Here is an 18,496-nt window from a genome sequence, read left to right on the forward strand (position 1 = left end):
TTTCTGTGTGCACGTTGTTGCCAAGGCGATGTTGATAAGGCACACACTCATTGAAACAATACCTCCCTCTAGCAGCTGCTTACAAGACTGCAGAAAGTTGGCAGTTCATCCCAGGACAAGAGCAATTTCATATTTGTAGCGTTACACACTAAATATGAAGTCGTTTTTGTTGTGTTCAATTACTGAGGTATGAGATACAATATTTATCACAAGATCTCGAATACAGTTGCATTTCTGCTAATGATGTTATTACAGTATGAATGTATGGTTTTATAAAGCCAGTTTCATTTGTTCATATGTTTAAAAGCATGTTGGCTAGCAGTTACTCACTAAATACCCAGTTAAATAGATTGGAAAATACTCACAAGGTATATTGCAGAAAAAATGTACCTTCTTTTGAAGCAGACAAGGCGGGTTAGGGTCGGATGTAGACCAAGGAAACATGGAATACCAAACTTCAGAGTTTGAGTTCTGAACAAATATTGAATCTGATCACTTTTAAAAGGTCTGGGCTTAAGTCATGAAACCAATTGTTTAATTTATAGTGTTAATGGTAAAGTTATCCCTGTATAGGTGACATTAAGGATTAATTGTTTGTAAGCATGGTCTGGACATGATCTTAAACAATCCCAAGGGTTGAACGGTACGTCCACACAGCAGCTTTTCAAAATCTTGAAAATCTTGGAGCTGGGCGTGTCTGAAAGCTTGGGGATTTTTTGCGAGCAACGCGACCAACAACCAATCACATGAATCTCCCGCCCCCGACATACAAAGCAAAAAACCCCGGGGATTTTATGCGAGCAATATATATATATATAAAAACTCCCCAAACAGGCGAAAACCTACCAGTTTCCCCCACTGCCTCTGCCACCTCCCTCCATGCCTGGTTCCTCCGGTTTGTATCCCGTTAATAGTTCTGGTCGTAAAGAACCGGGTGATTTGCTACCGTAATTTCTCGTTTGGAATATGAGGAAATGAACTGCGGTCTGGTTCTCCCTGCTTACACGCGGTTTGATTGGCTAGCGCTTCTACTGTCAGATTTGCATAAACGTGATTTGATTGACTGGCGCTTCCAGCTCAGATTCAGAAGTTGAACATTGCTCAACTTTTAAATCCTGGAAATCCTGGAAATCTTCGCTTCGCTCGCCCACAATGCAGTTCGGCGAAAAGCGAGGCAAAGTGACGTCATCCCCATTCAAAGTCAATGGGCAGAGAAGCGTTGGAAGCGGTGGAAGATTCGTCTGAAGCTGCTGTGTGGACGTACCGGTGACCAATGTAATTTTACATTCAGGTTGCACCAGAATAATTACTCACTTGTCATACACACAGTGTACATAAACTGTAAAATACTTTTTTTTACATTTACATAAAAGCTTGTAAAATAATAATAATAATTATTATTATTAAAGCTTTGTCTTGTTTGCTTTGTTATAACTGCTACTACCCCTTTGTCTTTCTGTTGGATGTAAAGCATGACTTTTTCTGACGATACAACAAATCTATCTGAATAATCTCTCTATACAAAAAAAGTTATATCTGATTTGAATAATGATTACAAAAAAAGGTGGCATATATTTCCTCTACAATTTCCCAAAATGTAACTGTTCATTTAACAGAATAGTTGTTAAGTGTTATACATGCAGAGAGAAATAGCATACAAAACCCCCCATCTAACCACCTCTGAGTATATTAAATCACACAAACACATATATTTGTTAGTAATGACACTGACACCAAGTAACAACATCACCCATTGCCTGTTTAATATCTCCATTCTGCCATACTGATCTTCTGAAGCCCTGCAGATAAGGCAATATATGACTCAGCTATTTTTATTTGTTCCCTTTCTGAGAACTGCTTTATATTTCCTCAGCGGCAAAAATCTAAATCAATAGCCACACTTTCACCGCAGGGCGAAAGGAAGTCTGCAGGAATCATGGCCGACTTTGACAAAAAGCAATGGTATATTTCAACAGCAATCTCCACATATTAACAGGACTTTTAGGAATGTTGAAGCTAACCTTATGCTATAAACAAACTACAGCATGGTTACATGGCTTTACATCGCCACAGCTAAGCAAACAGCGGACCCGTGTTCGGGGTAACGTCTTTTGGTAGTCTTATTTAGTCTTATTTAAGGTGGCAGAACAAAACAAAAACACATTGTTAACCACATACCTTATTTCAGGCATCGGACTTTGTGACAATAAACCTGTTCATGTTTCTGAAATCCTACTATCTGACTAATCCACCACAGTGAACAGAAATACATATTTGAGACCAATGCCCTTCATCAGCATTCTCATCGGACCTGTCATCAGAAGCAATTAGGTGGGAGGATGACTCATCGTGAAAAACGTAACTGAGTCAGCAATCTATGGGGAGTAATAAGCTTACTCTTTCTTTGTTGAATCAGCAATCAAATGTTTTGTCATTTCAGATTACCTTGAAATGTTGTAATGTACCACTGACAAATCAATAAAAAGGTTCCTACATGAAACTGCTCACGACAAGGTCTGTGGATTATCTTTAGTATCCGGATAGGCCGGTGGTGGCGAAGTCGACAGGGACTTGGCTTGGCAACTGGAAGGTCACCAGTTCAAGTCCCGGCAAGACCAAGTGCTACGAGGTGTCCCTGAGCAAGGCACCGTTCCCTACATTGCTCCCGGGCGCCGTTCAAAATGGCAGCACACTGCTCCTAACACTAGGATGGGTCAAATGCAGAGAAATAATTTCCCCACGAGGGATTAATAAAAGTCCATTTTATCTTATCTTATCATTTCTGGAAACTAACATTGCTATGGAGTTTGCATAATGAATTTGTTTGGCTCTTTCACCACCACAAGCCCAGTGCCAATTACTTCAATGATGTCGTAGTAGAGGCAGACATCTCTAAAACCAATATCTCAAGGACCTTAAACAAAAACAATCCAGATTAACACATAGAGCAATCATTTTTATTGTTAGGGGTGAACAGCTTCTTTGAATAAAAACCTATACAGTTGGATTTATGAAAGTATTTTCTTTTATATAATTTAGTACATTTAAAACAAACCCCTATTTCACTTGTCTCTTTCTTCTGTTCCCTGCAGTTTCTTTGTCATGTACCACATTGAGATGAGTGCTATTAGAATGGAAGACATGAAGAGGGTGGCAAGAGATACACAAGCCCACCACAGCTGCTTCTCTCCAAACACCTCCACAACTGTATCCCTCCGTCTGGCGTAGTCCTGGGAAAGTGCTTCCAGCTGGAACACGGTGCTCAGGCCCAACAACACGTGGAAGATCTGGTGAGCCTGGCCCACAAAGTCACAGCGGCCCGGGAAGTAGCATTCGGGGATGTGACATGAGAAGAAGAGGGCGGACAGAAGGAAAAGGGCAATCTGAAGAGTGTAGAAGTGTAAGCAGGGCTCCTGCGTCCAGGAGACGGTGAACAGGCGATGCACTACGGGGCTAATGCATAGAAAATATGACAGGGAGTTAGGGATCAGCTGGCAGATTTTACGCTGTATTGGATAAGGCCGTTGGTACCTGGACTTAGCAAAACAGCAGCCTCCACACGAGAGCCACGCAAAGAAGGCGATTCCAGGAAGATACAGCGGCCCGATGGAGCTTTCTCTCCACGCTGGCTCTGACGTGTAGAAATAATGGCCAAGTGCGCAACCGTACTGATGCACTGCTACACCCACATAGTCCATGAAGAAGAAGAAATAATGGGTATGTTCAGAGTGAGATTGGAAGAGGTGAGCTGCCACACTTAACAACAGATAGGCGAAGGCAGACAGCAGGTAGAGGATCAGAGGTAGACATGCTGCGTCTAAGGTGTACCCCAGGGCGCCTATATTGGCCCACCAGCGGAGTAGCAGCACAGGACAGAACAACAAGTGTGTCCAAACGTTTAGGGTTTCATTGTGTTTTTGGAAGAGGCTTTGGAGGTAACAGAGCCAGTTCTGCTGGATGGGACGGTAGCCCGACAGGATGTAGGGCTCTCTGAACAGAATGGGGACCTGGGAAGCGAGGACTGTGTGGCTGGTGGACGGAAGAGAAGATGGGATGCGGTCACCGATGAGCCGCTGCAGTATGTCGCCCGACATTTGAAGAAGCCTGCTGGACACCCAGTTGGAGATAGAACTGAAAAAGAGACAAAAAAGAGTTCAGGTTTAAGCACTATTTGGGTATAGGTTTAATAAAAACGATAATGGTTTGGCTAAAAAATAATCTATAGAAGAATACATTTAGGAGAGAAGGTTAATACAACTTTGCATTTTCACAGCTGTGATGTGTGGCTGTGATCGATTTTGAATCTTTTGAATTGTTTATGTCACTTAAGTGGCAAATAAATTCCTCAAAACAGTCCAGGGTTGTCAAACTATCTCAACACACCAGTAAAACCATTATTCAGGACTATTGAGAATCACTTTATGTCATTCCTTAAATTTCAAACAATTTACAACTTAAAACGTTTTAGTCATGCTTAGGCAAAAGAATTGCTACAAAAAGTATTCAGTTTTTTTTTTTAAAGAAGTGTATGCTGGTCAGCTTTAACACTAGAACCGCCAGGGGTCGCTGTATACCTAAAACCGCCAATGGGTAAAATGTACCCGCTATTATAATGCATTATTTTTTAAGGTACAATGTTCTTTTATTTATCATACTAGAACACAGGGTTAAGATGAGTCTATCTCTCCATCTATAAGGAACCGCAGTAAACAACAGGTGTTGCTATAGCAACACGTCATGTTTATGTTTACGCACAAGATCAATAGCGCGAAAATCACTGCATTTTCTATAAGGATAATACCCGCTGGCGCTGATGGCTATACATTTTTCATTTTTATTTAATAGTTTATTTGAATAGGGACAATGCACATTAAGGTAAGTTTGAGAAACCGGCTCGAGATCGCTAGAATTTGAAAATACACAACCGGAGAAAATCCAAATGGACCAATCCGCGGAGCACCTCACACACCAGGATCCCTTGGCTAACTAACAGGGAGTCCCCATTGACTTGCATAGAGCTCCCTGAACGCTGGTAATAGACGAGTTGGGATGGCGGAGAAATGCTCTCCGCAGACCCATTCTCACAGCATTATAAACCTTTTTCTTTCTCAATATCAAGCCACACTTATTGTTTTTACTTCGGCTGTGAGTGTTTGTGTGTGCTCAGGATGAGTTTCGCTGTGTTTCGCTGTATCGCCAACCCGGAAACCTGCAGCAGCGAGCCTCGACCAATCAGAGCACACTGGGCTCACAGGGAGGGGGGGGCAGGAGCTCCAACAAGCCGTTTAGGACAGAGAGTGAATATCTGGCGAATACACATACAGAGATGCTGTATGAGAAACCAATGTGATTTTGGAAAATTGCACCATTTCAATCTATTCTAGTAGACCTCAACAATGGAAATATGATCAGTAGAAATGGCCATGACATGGGACCTTTAAGACAAACAAATAATATGAAGATGTAAAGCAAAATGCTGGTAGTATAAATGTGCTTCAAAATGAAAAGAAATAGCAAAATAGTTATTTTTTTGTCCTGCATCTGAGTGTGCAGAGACAAATGTAAACAAGAAGGACACTGCTCAGGATGTGCGCTGTGTAAGAAGAAAAGAAGATTATATTGCTTTAAGAATCAATTTTAAAATTGTATTGCTGCTATGTTAAGATATGTTTGTGACCTTTTATAAACCCTGAGACCCTCATGGCATCACTGCTGGTTGTAAAGACCTGCCTGAGGAGGTCAGGGTTGCAAAATCTGTTTTTTTAGGTACATTTTGTATTATTTGTTTCATATATTCTTAATCTATTTATTATATGGTAATAATGAATAAAAACGTAATGTATTGAACATACCGAAACAAAGCAGATAAGACAGAACTAGACTATTTAAACCTTTTGCGCTGTTGCTGCAAAATGGAAACTTTGTTGATTATCTGTTCCAACTGGCCACTGGAATCAGATCATTAATATAAGTTGAAGTTCAATTACAGTTTTAAATATAGTTTAAACATTCTTTATTAAACTGCTTCAAATGATTTCTCGTATCAACCAATTGGTCTCCATAGACATGACTAAAATTAAAATAGTTGTTAAACTACTGACAAGTTTTCTGAAATCAAGCTTATGAACAATAGAGTAAAGGTCGCTGGTTAAGCCAGGATCAATATATTTGTTGACATTTTTTATTGTGTGCATAATAAATGTGTTAAATGAATTGAGCAATTCTTTAAGTCTAATGTTGCAATCTCTTTAAAATAAGTAATTACTAGAAAAATAGATGTTGTTTTCCAAGGGCCTCTCTTTCACAGGCCTACACTTTAAATCATGAGACTTCCAAATCCTAACAGACAGAGATCAGTATCACTTTGCATTGCAAGCTAAATCCATGTAAAGGTTCTACTTGAGCCCAAATTAAATACCATAAAGAAAGTATTGAAGCCAGCTCAAGCTAAATGTCAAATGTATTTAATTAATGTACAGTTGTTTTGATGTATTTTTAAATTCTCCAGTCGAGCTTCCTTCGAGTTCAGCCTAACCAAATAAATTGTTTCTCATAACAGGCGCCTCACATTCTCACTGCTGTCCCACATGTTTTAACCTTGTGCAGACAAGCTGTTCCCCCCCACACACACACACACACTCTCTGGATAAGTGTTCACCGTATCCACATTGTAAATACTTTAGAGTTAGTAATTCATTATTAAATGGGGTACATAAGCTAATGTCACAAGTTGGACACATTTGTTGTTGTTTTTTGGTTGGGCACATCTTAACTCTCCTGTCATTTTAGATCCCACCTTCCTCCAGGCTCTTGCAATCAGCTCACTCCCCTCACCTGGAGTGGAGTGCACCAGCTGGGCGTAAGCTGGGCGTAACTCTACGTCCGACGTAGAACCGAAGGTTAAGACCAAACTAAAGTTATGACTAGTGCACCACTTAGACTTAAGCCCTGTATGCGTTGCGCCCGGGCAGGGCCGCCCCTGGCCAACTTGGGGCCCCAAGCGACATTGTGAGATGAGGCCCCCCCCCCCCCAACCGACTGGAGTGAAAAAAAATGTTTTGGAAACAAAGTAGGCTACTTTGCAAATATAATTCCTGTTTATTATTATTATCAACACTTTTTTATGCAGTGAGGTAAATAGGTTGTGCATGTATGTCGTTCAGTATGCGTTTACAGGTGAATACGTCTGCATTTCCTGCCAAATACTAGCCTCAAAAAGATTAAAATATAATTAATGCAAATATACAACTTCTACTAATAATAATAATCATAATCAATTCAGTAATATAAATACTATATTATTTTATTATAATATAGTTGTATAGTCAAAAAAAACATGCTTATGACATGCTCAAAAACTGATATTTCTTAAATCTGTATTCTAGTTCCCTCTGTCAGCAATGTATCAACAACTGCACACACATTTCTATCAGTATTTCTCTGTGTTGTGGTTGACATGATGATGACTGTTAGCAGTTAAGGGGAGAGGCTGAGCATCACCATGAAATGTGCAAATTGACATCAAAATGAATATAAGGTGGAAAAATGCTCCATGTTTTTTAGGCTGTAAACTTTAACTGTTATGTAAGCCAACTAGACAGACAGTTTATCACTCTTCCTCCTGTACATTAGCAGATAAAAGGCATCACATACTTGAATGAATGGTAAATAAAGAATGCTGGAAATAACTGCATCTCCATTAGCCTGTATGCTCTGCAGAGACTGCCTTCTTCATGTCGTGAATTGCAGCAGATGTTTTAATATGGCAATTGGCAATTTGACTTATACAACATTCGCAAGTTGTACATTTTACTCCTACAATATCCCACCTCGAGTGATGCTCTAGTTTCTTCATGTTTTGTTTTTTTTTCCCCTCTTGCTTGCGCCGGACTGAAACTGTCTTTTCACCGACATCTCTTCACCTGCACTAGTGGCGTATCAAAGCCGTGATTGGTCAGATGTCGATTAATTGCAACGCTGTCGGGTTACAGACGTGCTCCCCTTGTCACCTCTCACTCTCGCGTGTCAGCCGGGGGTGCGAGAAACTGCGCACAGCAGCTGAGGCCCTCTGGGCGGGGCCCCCTGCGCAAGGCGGGGCCCCATGCAGCCTGCGTGATTGGCCTGTAGGGAGGGGCGGCCCTGCGCCCGGGTGTAACTTTTACGCCGAGTATGGAACAGGCGTAAATCGGAAAGACAGACTAGTATCCATAGTAACGTAAAACAGGCAAGACGGATATTAACGACACACATGTAAACGTCTTGTTACATGTTTAACAATGAAAGGGCATTAAGAAGAGTCTCAATTTCTCCTTCTCCAGTTCAATTTTTTTCGTGTTCCGCTCTCAATTTGACGGTCTCTACCTCCACACGAACGATTTCTTTCTCCGTCAGTTACCGCTGTAGCTCTGACAAATCCCTCTTTCTCTTTCGGGGTGTGGCCATTTGGGATTCCCTTGAGTCATCGCTGACGCTGTGGGTGTGGGAATTCCCTCTTCTTTGCGGTCCTCTGAGTCTGTAAAATGGTAAAATGGGCATTGCTTGGCAACAATTACTGTTTCGCGTGTATTCACGTGGCACGCGCATCTTAAGACCAGGCGCAGCTACGCCCGAGACTAGTCAGGCTTGGTGCACTCGGTTGTAAATTCGAATCACTACGTTGGACGTAGCTAAGCCCGACGTTAGAGTTAAGCCCTACTTTTTTACACCCAGCTGGTGCACTCCACTCCTGGGCCCTTTCTCATTTCACTAACTCCCCTCCTCGACTTCCCCTCCTCGACGCCCCTCCTCGACTCCTATCCTCAAGACTTAGTCCGCCCACAGGAGATGCGAGCGGAGGAGCCGAGGAGGGAAGCAGCAGGCTGTTAGAGAATGAGAAATCCTCTCCTCTGAGCGGTCATTTTAAAGAGACGTCCATTAATGATGACAGGGAGCACAGCAGCCCTCTGTCTGATGGACAGATGTGTTCATGACGACTTATATATTTACTTTGATTCATTCACAGTGCGGTATAATGAGACAATAACAGGCTATAGATGTGGACACACACACACACTTACGGCATTGACGCTGTCGACGCTGTAGTGTGGACGGCCACCCACACTACAGCGTCGACAGCGTCGACAGCGCCAATCTGCCCATTCACTTTGAATGGGGTGACGTCACGTTGCCTCGCTTTTTCGCCGAACTGAATTGTGGGTAGCATAGCGGTCCGTCTCCGCCGGAGAAGCCAGCGCCAGCCAATCAAATCCCGTTTCGGAAAATCTGACAGCTCAAGCCGTAGCCAATCAAACCGCGTCTAAGCTGGGAGAGATATCCTGCCGTTCATTTCTATATTTCAAAAAAGTCGGAGGAGAAACTAACTATCGCCGTAGCAAATCACCCGGTTTTGTATGACCAGACCCTCTTCACCTACCGGGATACAAACCGGAGGAACCAGGCATGGAGGTGTCACGGTCCACACTGTGTGCCTGCTGTTCCCCTGTGTGTGGAGAGGGCGTGGCTTCCCTGCAGGCAGCAGCCTGATTGGTCACCTGGCCGTCCGACCCAGCGGTCCCTCATCATCTGATCAGGACACAGCTGATCTCCTCCAGCCTCCCAGCGACTCACCGCCAGACTGTTTTCTCCACCAGTGGTAGTACATCCTCCTGGCTGCCCGTTCAGCTATCCTGTCTGTGTGTAACTAGTTCCTCTTGTGTTTCCAGTGCCACCCCTCGGCCCTCGTCCACAGAGCTTCCAGCCAACCTGCTGCTTCGTCCTGCATCATACCTGCCTGCCTTGTAATCAGTCCAGCCTCTCAAAGCCTGCCTCCTCTCCGGACCTCCATATCACCAAACCTGCCTGAGTCTCCGAAGCAATAAACATTGAAACATGTTCAGTCCTCGCCTGCGCCTGGGTCCTGTTTAAAACATAATCCTAACAGAACAATCTGGCCACCATGGACCCAGCTGTCCCGGACCCCATTCGTGAGGCTCTCTCCAACCAAGGCGTCCTCGTGGGCCGGCATGACCGGATGCTCAGAGAGGTTCTGGATAACCTCGCATCACTAGCCGCCAACGTAGCACAGATGGGACATCACCTCAACCTGGTTTCCACTCATCTTGCTCCGCCTGCTCCTGAGGATCCAGCTCCCCCACAAGAGTTAGCACCGTTTCCAGCCCAGCCCGCTCTCCCTTCACGTGAGCCAAACATTCCCACTCCAGAGCGGTACGCAGGTGCCTTAGGGACATGTAAATCTTTCTTAATGCAGTGTTGTCTTGTGTTTGAGCAGCAGCCGTCTACGTATGCTAATGACAGAGCTAAGATTTGTTATATGATAGGTTTACTTACAGGTAGCGCCCTAGCCTGGGCATCAGCTGTATGGGAGAGTCAGTCCAACCTTTGTTATTCTTATCCAGAGTTTACAGAAGAAATGAAGAAAGTTTTCCACCACCCCGTCAGCGGTAGGGACGCTACTAAACGCCTCCTCTCACTGCGACAGGGCTCCCGTAGTGTAGCCGAATACTCAGTGGAATTTAGGACCTTAGCTGCAGAGGCAGGGTGGAATGACACAGCGCTTCAAGGGGTTTTTCAAACCAGGCTAACTGATTCTGTTAAAGATGAGTTAGCAGTGAGGGACGAATCAGCTAACTTGGATGAGTTGGTCTCCCTAGCCATAAGACTGGATAACCGCCTTAGGGAGCGCCGTAGGGAAAGAGCCAGCCGATCTCCTGGGTCACTCCCCTCTCGCCCTGTCTCGTCTCCTCTCGCAAGATTCAGGTCGGAGACTTTCCCAAGTCCTGTTGCTCCATCTGAAGTCTTTTCTCCTCTCCTGTCTTCAGAGGAACCGATGCAGCTAGGCAGAGCCCGACTCACTCCCCAAGAACGTCTCCGGAGAATAAGAGAAGGACTTTGTGTCTACTGTGCTCACTCCGGTCATCTCGTGGACACATGCCCCCAGCGCCCAAAAGAGGGTGCTCGCCAGTAAAGGTGGGGATACTGGTGAGCAAAGCTGTTTTCTTCCTCAACCCCCCAGACCCGCAAGCCACTTGAAGCCACACTGCTGTTAAATCAACAGTCTCTCTCTCTGCCTGCCCTAGTGGACTCTGGGGCTGATGAGAGTTTTTTGGATGCCCAACTGGTTGCCTTCAGCCGGCATCTCCACTCAACCTCTGACAGCTCCTCTCAATGCTCGAGGTCTGAATGGGAAGCTCCTGGCACGCGTTACCCATGTCACCGAACCCCTACATCTCGTCCTGTCTGGTAATCACCATGAAATGATTCAGTTCCACGTCATGTCCTCCCCTCACACACCCCTAGTTCTGGGCCAGCCATGGTTAAAACTGCACAACCCCCACATGGACTGGTCGGAGAATCAAGTAAGGAGTTGGAGTTCCTTTTGTCACTCTTCATGCCTGCGGTCTGCAATTCCCCCAGCAGAGGTCGGTATTCCCCCAGTGCAGCAGGAGCCACTCAACTTGTCCGCTGTCCCTCCGGTTTATCATAGCCTGAGAGGTTTTCAGCAAACAGCGAGCTCTTTCTCTGCCCCCTCATCGCCCTTACGACTGCACAATAGATCTTCTTCCTGGGGCATCTCTCCCATCCAGTCGCCTGTTTAACTTGTCCCGAACTGAGCGTGAGGCCATGGAGACATACATCAAAGACTCACTGGCTGCTGGCATCATAAGACCCTCTTCTTCCCCCGGTCGGAGCAGGCTTCTTCTTTGTATCCAAGAAGGACCGCTCCCTACGCCCCTGCATTGACTACCGAGGCCTTAACAACATCACCATCAAGAACAAGTATCCACTGCCCCTCATCAATTCAGCCTTCGAACCCCTACAGAAGGCCACCACTTTCTCCACACTCGACCTCAGGAATGCTTACCACCTGGTCCGCATACGCCAAGGAGACGAGTGGAAGACGGCGTTCAACACCCCACTAGGCCATTTCGAGTATCTAGTGATGCCCTTTGGACTCACCAATGCCCCAGCTGTCTTCCAGGCTCTTGTGAACGATGTCCTCCGTGACTTCCTGAACCGTTCAGTATTTGTGTATCTTGATGATATCCTGATATTCTCACAGACCATGGAGGAACACACCCAACATGTGCAGCAGGTTCTACAAAGGCTCCTCGAGAACAAGCTGTTTGTCAAAGTAGAGAAATGCAAATTTCATGTGGATTCAGTGGATTTCCTAGGCTACATCATTGAGCAAGGTCAGCTGAGAACAGACCCAGAGAAGGTAAAAGCAGTGGCCCAATGGCCCAAACCTTCCACCAGGAAGCAGCTCCAACGTTTTTTGGGCTTTGCAAATTTCTATCGCCGGTTCATCAGAGACTACAGTCGTGTTGCCGGTCCTCTCAACCAACTCACCTCCCCAGCAATCCCCTTCTCGTGGACTACTCAGGCTGAGGCTGCCTTCTCTGAGCTGAAGAGACGTTTCACCTCGGCCCCTATTCTTACGAACCCTGACCATCTCTTCAGTTCATTGTTGAGGTTGATGCATCCAACACCGGTGTGGGGCTGTTCTATCACAACGCTCAGTCTCCGACCAAAAGCTTCACCCTTGTGCTTTTTTTTCCCGACGACTGACAACCCCTGAGCGCAACTATGATGTTGGCAACAGGGAGCTGCTTGCTGTAAAGCTTGCGCTGGAAGAATGGAGGCACTGGCTGGAAGGCTCTGAACATCCATTCATTGTGTGGACAGACCACAGGAACCTGGTCTACATACAAACTGCCAAACGACTAAACTCCCGTCAGGCACGCTGGGCAATTGTTTTTTGGGAGGTTCAACTTCACCCTTACCTACCGACCTGGTTCTAAAAACCTTAAACCTGACGCATTGTCCCGGAAGTTTTGCAGTGGATCAGGATCCATAGCTCCTGACACCATAATCCCCGCTACCAGAGTGGTGGGGCGCTGTAACATAGGGAGATTGAGAACTCAGTGAGGAAGGCACAGAGAGACCATCCAGATCCAGGAGATGGTCCAGATAACCCTTTGTTTGTACCTGACTCTGTCCGCTCACAGGTTCTCCTATGGAACCACTGCTTCCCGCTTTGCCTGCCACCCGGGTGTGAGTCGGACCCTATCCCTCCTGAGACGACACTTCTGGTGGCCTTCTATGGAAGCGGACTCTCGAGCCTTTGTGCTGGCCTGCACTGTTTGCGCCCGTAGCAAGTCTTCACGCCAGGCTCCTAATCGGTCTACTACCAGCCTCTCCCAGTCCCTAGTCGTCCCTGGAGTCTGCCTGCCCCTTCTCGGATTTGTTTGCCTGACTGCTGGATTTCCTGGTTTTGACACTGCCTGTCCCTGACTCGATTAAAATGAACATTCTGAACGCACTAAACTAAATAAATATTTTCAGATTATAAGGTATTGAATAATAAGGTATTTCTAAAATTATAACAGATAATGTTAATATCCTTAATCGTCCAGCAATCAGGCTGAACAACACTACTCTTCAATGCATTATCCATGCACAGGACTGACCTAAAATGATGTTTCAAGTACTGGATTAATTTCAGTTTTGGCCCAAAACAAATATTTATAATAATTCATATAAAATTACATAGCATATTTGATCCTCAAATTAGAGAAGTATAATTTAAATAAATTGATATTCTATATTCAACATTAGATAAACACAGAAGAACCCTTTCCAAGTACCATAAGTATATTTTCAGGTAAGTATGGCTAATAAGAATAATTAATTGAGGTAGTTTGGTACAGATCAGTTGTAGCAATTACAAATGTATGAATTAAAGTTTTAAGAATGTTTAATCCTTCCTTTCCAGGTTTTTACAAAAGTCTTTGAATATTTACCTAGCTTTTCCTTTTCAGATTGTTAAACATTTTGAGAATTGTTTAACTTTTTCCTTCAGATTTTGAAATGACATAAGGATTGATAGTTTAAATAATGTAATTATGTTATCATGCCATAGTCTTTTGATTTAATATTTAATGAAGCTAACGTAAATATAATCCTAAATTGAAGACACTGCAATTTTGCAGATTACAGATTGATCAAATCCCACTGAGTTGTATACCTTAACTCTGAATTTGTATACCTTAGCTGGATCTCTTATGATCCTGATTTGTATACCTTAACTGGATCTCTTATGATCCTGAGTTTAAAGGCTTTTGACTAGTGATTGCCTTAAAGTAAATCTTTAAACTGAAAGCTGCTTTTGATTTTATAGTTTGATAAAGGAGATTAACTAATGGTTAAATGTTAAAACATATTAGTTTAAAATAAATGTTTTTGCTATATGTATCTGTGATTTTATGTGTTCAGTACATGGTTCAGTATTATGCTTTTGACAAAAGATGCTCCAAACACTGAGGAGAGATGATTGTTCTATTATGATTGGCTGTCTCAATCATTGTGATTGACTGTTTCAATCTTATTGTGTTGTTATTAATGTGATTGTTATTGATATAATTGATGTGTGTAAATCCACTCTCAAATCTGAAGATTCCCAATGATTTAAGTACTGAACAAATTATAATTAGACTAAGGTTTTTTTGCTATCAAAATGGATTAAAAGAGAGGTACTGTTGGGGAAATATTTTCCAAAGGATTAATGTTGTAAGCATGGTCTGGACATGATCTTAAACAATCCCAAGGGTTGAACGGTACGTCCACACAGCAGCTTTTCAAAATCTTGAAAATCTTGGAGCTGGGCGTGTCTGAAAGCTTGGGGATTTTTTGCGAGCAACGCGACCAACAACCAATCACATGAATCTCCCGCCCGACATACAAAGCAAAAAACCCCGGGGATTTTATGCGAGCAATATATATATATAAAAAACTCCCCAAACAGGCGAAAACCTACCAGTTTCCCCCACTGCCTCTGCCACCTCCCTCCATGCCTGGTTCCTCCGGTTTGTATCCCGTTAATAGTTCTGGTCGTAAAGAACCGGGTGATTTGCTACCGTAATTTCTCGTTTGGAATATGAGGAAATGAACTGCGGTCTGGTTCTCCCTGCTTACACGCGGTTTGATTGGCTAGCGCTTCTACTGTCAGATTTGCATAAACGTGATTTGATTGACTGGCGCTTCCAGCTCAGATTCAGAAGTTGAACATTGCTCAACTTTTAAATCCTGGAAATCCTGGAAATCTTCGCTTCGCTCGCCCACAATGCAGTTCGGCGAAAAGCGAGGCAAAGTGACGTCATCCCCATTCAAAGTCAATGGGCAGAGAAGCGTTGGAAGCGGTGGAAGATTCGTCTGAAGCTGCTGTGTGGACGTACCGGTGACCAATGTAATTTTACATTCAGGTTGCACCAGAATAATTACTCACTTGTCATACACACAGTGTACATAAACTGTAAAATACTTTTTTTTACATTTACATAAAAGCTTGTAAAATAATAATAATATATTATTATTAAAGCTTTGTCTTGTTTGCTTTGTTATAACTGCTACTACCCCTTTGTCTTTCTGTTGGATGTAAAGCATGACTTTTTCTGACGATACAACAAATCTATCTGAATAATCTCTCTATACAAAAAAAAGTTATATCTGATTTGAATAATGATTACAAAAAAAGGTGGCATAATTTCCTCTACAATTTCCCAAATGTAACTGTTCATTTAACAGAATAGTTGTTAAGTGTTATACATGCAGAGAGAAATAGCATACAAAACCCCCCATCTAACCACCTCTGAGTATATTAAATCACACAAACACATATATTTGTTAGTAATGACACTGACACCAAGTAACAACATCACCCATTGCCTGTTTAATATCTCCATTCTGCCATACTGATCTTCTGAAGCCCTGCAGATAAGGCAATATATGACTCAGCTATTTTTATTTGTTCCCTTTCTGAGAACTGCTTTATATTTCCTCAGCGGCAAAAATCTAAATCAATAGCCACACTTTCACCGCAGGGCGAAAGGAAGTCTGCAGGAATCATGGCCGACTTTGACAAAAAGCAATGGTATATTTCAACAGCAATCTCCACATATTAACAGGACTTTTAGGAATGTTGAAGCTAACCTTATGCTATAAACAAACTACAGCATGGTTACATGGCTTTACATCGCCACAGCTAAGCAAACAGCGGACCCGTGTTCGGGGTAACGTCTTTTGGTAGTCTTATTTAGTCTTATTTAAGGTGGCAGAACAAAACAAAACACATTGTTAACCACATACCTTATTTCAGGCATCGGACTTTGTGACAATAAACCTGTTCATGTTTCTGAAATCCTACTATCTGACTAATCCACCACAGTGAACAGAAATACATATTTGAGACCAATGCCCTTCATCAGCATTCTCATCGGACCTGTCATCAGAAGCAATTAGGTGGGAGGATGACTCATCGTGAAAAACGTAACTGAGTCAGCAATCTATGGGGAGTAATAAGCTTACTCTTTCTTTGTTGAATCAGCAATCAAATGTTTGTCATTTCAGATTACCTTGAAATGTTGTAAGGTACCACTGACAAATCAATAAAAAGGTTCCTACATGAAACTGCCTCACGACAAGGTTGTGGATTATCTTTAGTATCCGGATCGGCCGGTGGTGGCGAAGTCGACAGGGACTGGGCTTGGCAACGGGAAGGTCACCAGTTCAAGTCCCGGCAAGACCAAGGCTACGAGGTGGTCCCTGAGCAAGGCACCGTTCCCTACATTGCTCCCCGGGCGCCGTTTCAAAATGGCAGCACCCTGCTCCTAACACTAGGATGGGTCAAATGCAGAGAAATAATTTCCCCACGAGGGTTAATAAAAGTCCATTTTATCTTATCTTATCATTTCTGGAAACTAACATTGCTATGGAGTTTGCATAATGAATTTGTTGGCTCTTTCACCACCACAAGCCAGTGCCAATTACTTCAATGATGTCGTAGTAGAGGCAGACATCTCTAAAACCAATATCTCAAGGACCTTAAACAAAAAACAATCCAGATTAACACATAGAGCAATCATTTTTATTGTTAGGGGTGAACAGCTTCTTTGAATAAAAACCTATACAGTTGGATTTATGAAAGTATTTTCTTTTATATAATTTAGTACATTTTAAAACAACCCCTATTTCACTTGTCTCTTTCTTCTGTTCCCTGCAGTTTCTTTGTCATGTACCACATTGAGATGAGTGCTATTAGAATGGAAGACATGAAGAGGGTGGCAAGAGATACACAAGCCCACCACAGCTGCTTCTCTCCAAACACCTCCACAACTGTATCCCTCCGTCTGGCGTAGTCCTGGGAAAGTGCTTCCAGCTGGAACACGGTGCTCAGGCCCAACAACACGTGGAAGATCTGGTGAGCCTGGCCCACAAAGTCACAGCGGCCCGGGGAAGTAGCATTCGGGGATGTGACATGAGAAGAAGAGGGCGGACAGAAGGAAAAGGGCAATCTGAAGAGTGTAGAAGTGTAAGCAGGGCTCCTGCGTCCAGGAGACGGTGAACAGGCGATGCACTACGGGGCTAATGCATAGAAAATATGACAGGGAGTTAGGGATCAGCTGGCAGATTTTACGCTGTATTGGATAAGGCCGTTGGTACCTGGACTTAGCAAAACAGCAGCCTCCACACGAGAGCCACGCAAAGAAGGCGATTCCAGGAAGATACAGCGGCCCGATGGAGCTTTCTCTCCACGCTGGCTCTGACGTGTAGAAATAATGGCCAAGTGCGCAACCGTACTGATGCACTGCTACACCCACATAGTCCATGAAGAAGAAGAAATAATGGGTATGTTCAGAGTGAGATTGGAAGAGGTGAGCTGCCACACTTAACAACAGATAGGCGAAGGCAGACAGCAGGTAGAGGATCAGAGGTAGACATGCTGCGTCTAAGGTGTACCCCAGGGCGCCTATATTGGCCCACCAGCGGAGAGTAGCAGCACAGGACAGAACAACAAGTGTGTCCAAACGTTTAGGGTTTCATTGTGTTTTTGGAAGAGGCTTTGGAGGGTAACAGAGCCAGTTCTGCTGGATGGGACGGTAGCCCGACAGGATGTAGGGCTCTCTGAACAGAATGGGGACCTGGGAAGCGAGGACTGTGTGGCTGGTGGACGGAAGAGAAGATGGGATGCGGTCAACGATGAGCCGCTGCAGTATGTCGCCCGACATTTGAAGAAGCCTGCTGGACACCCAGTTGGAGATAGAACTGAAAAAGAGACAAAAAAGAGTTCAGGTTTAAGCACTATTTGGGTATAGGTTTAATAAAAACGATAATGGTTTGGCTAAAAAATAATCTATAGAAGAATACATTTAGGAGAGAAGGTTAATACAACTTTGCATTTTCACAGCTGTGATGTGTGGCTGTGATCGATTTTGAATCTTTTGAATTGTTTATGTCACTTAAGTGGCAAATAAATTCCTCAAAACAGTCCAGGGTTGTCAAACTATCTCAACACACCAGTAAAACCATTATTCAGGACTATTGAGAATCACTTATAGTCATTCCTTAAATTTCAAACAATTTACAACTTAAAACGTTTTAGTCATGCTTAGGCAAAAGAATTGCTACAAAAAGTATTCAGTTTTTTTTTTTAAAGAAGTGT

General features: G+C 43.6%; 2 protein-coding genes across 2 annotated transcripts in view; both read right to left on the reverse strand.

Moving 5' to 3' along the window:
- Positions 1-2,972: 2,972 nt before the first annotated feature.
- LOC117440272 (membrane progestin receptor beta-like) lies at positions 2,973-4,094 on the reverse strand. Its single transcript, XM_034076575.1, has one exon. The coding sequence runs from the start codon at positions 4,092-4,094 to the stop codon at positions 3,063-3,065; it is 1,032 nt and encodes a 343-aa protein (XP_033932466.1). The 3' UTR covers positions 2,973-3,062.
- A 12,931-nt stretch (positions 4,095-17,025) lies between these two features.
- paqr8 (progestin and adipoQ receptor family member VIII) overlaps positions 17,026-18,496 on the reverse strand; it is a 28,700-nt gene continuing 27,229 nt past the window's right edge. The window contains 4 exon segments of the mRNA XM_034075517.2: positions 17,026-17,287; positions 17,289-17,825; positions 17,828-17,902; positions 17,904-18,099. Coding sequence (XP_033931408.1) covers positions 17,027-17,287; positions 17,289-17,825; positions 17,828-17,902; positions 17,904-18,062 — 1,032 coding nt within the window. The 5' untranslated portion in view covers positions 18,063-18,099 and the 3' untranslated portion in view covers position 17,026.

Source organism: Pseudochaenichthys georgianus, chromosome 24, assembly GCF_902827115.2.
Source record: "Pseudochaenichthys georgianus chromosome 24, fPseGeo1.2, whole genome shotgun sequence".
Taxonomy (NCBI): Eukaryota; Metazoa; Chordata; class Actinopteri; order Perciformes; family Channichthyidae; genus Pseudochaenichthys; species Pseudochaenichthys georgianus.

Bases quoted from the DNA above. Each gene is read 5' to 3' on its own strand.
- LOC117440272 (XM_034076575.1), bottom strand. From the start codon at position 4,094: ATGTCGGGCGACATACTGCAGCGGCTCATCGGTGACCGCATCCCATCT.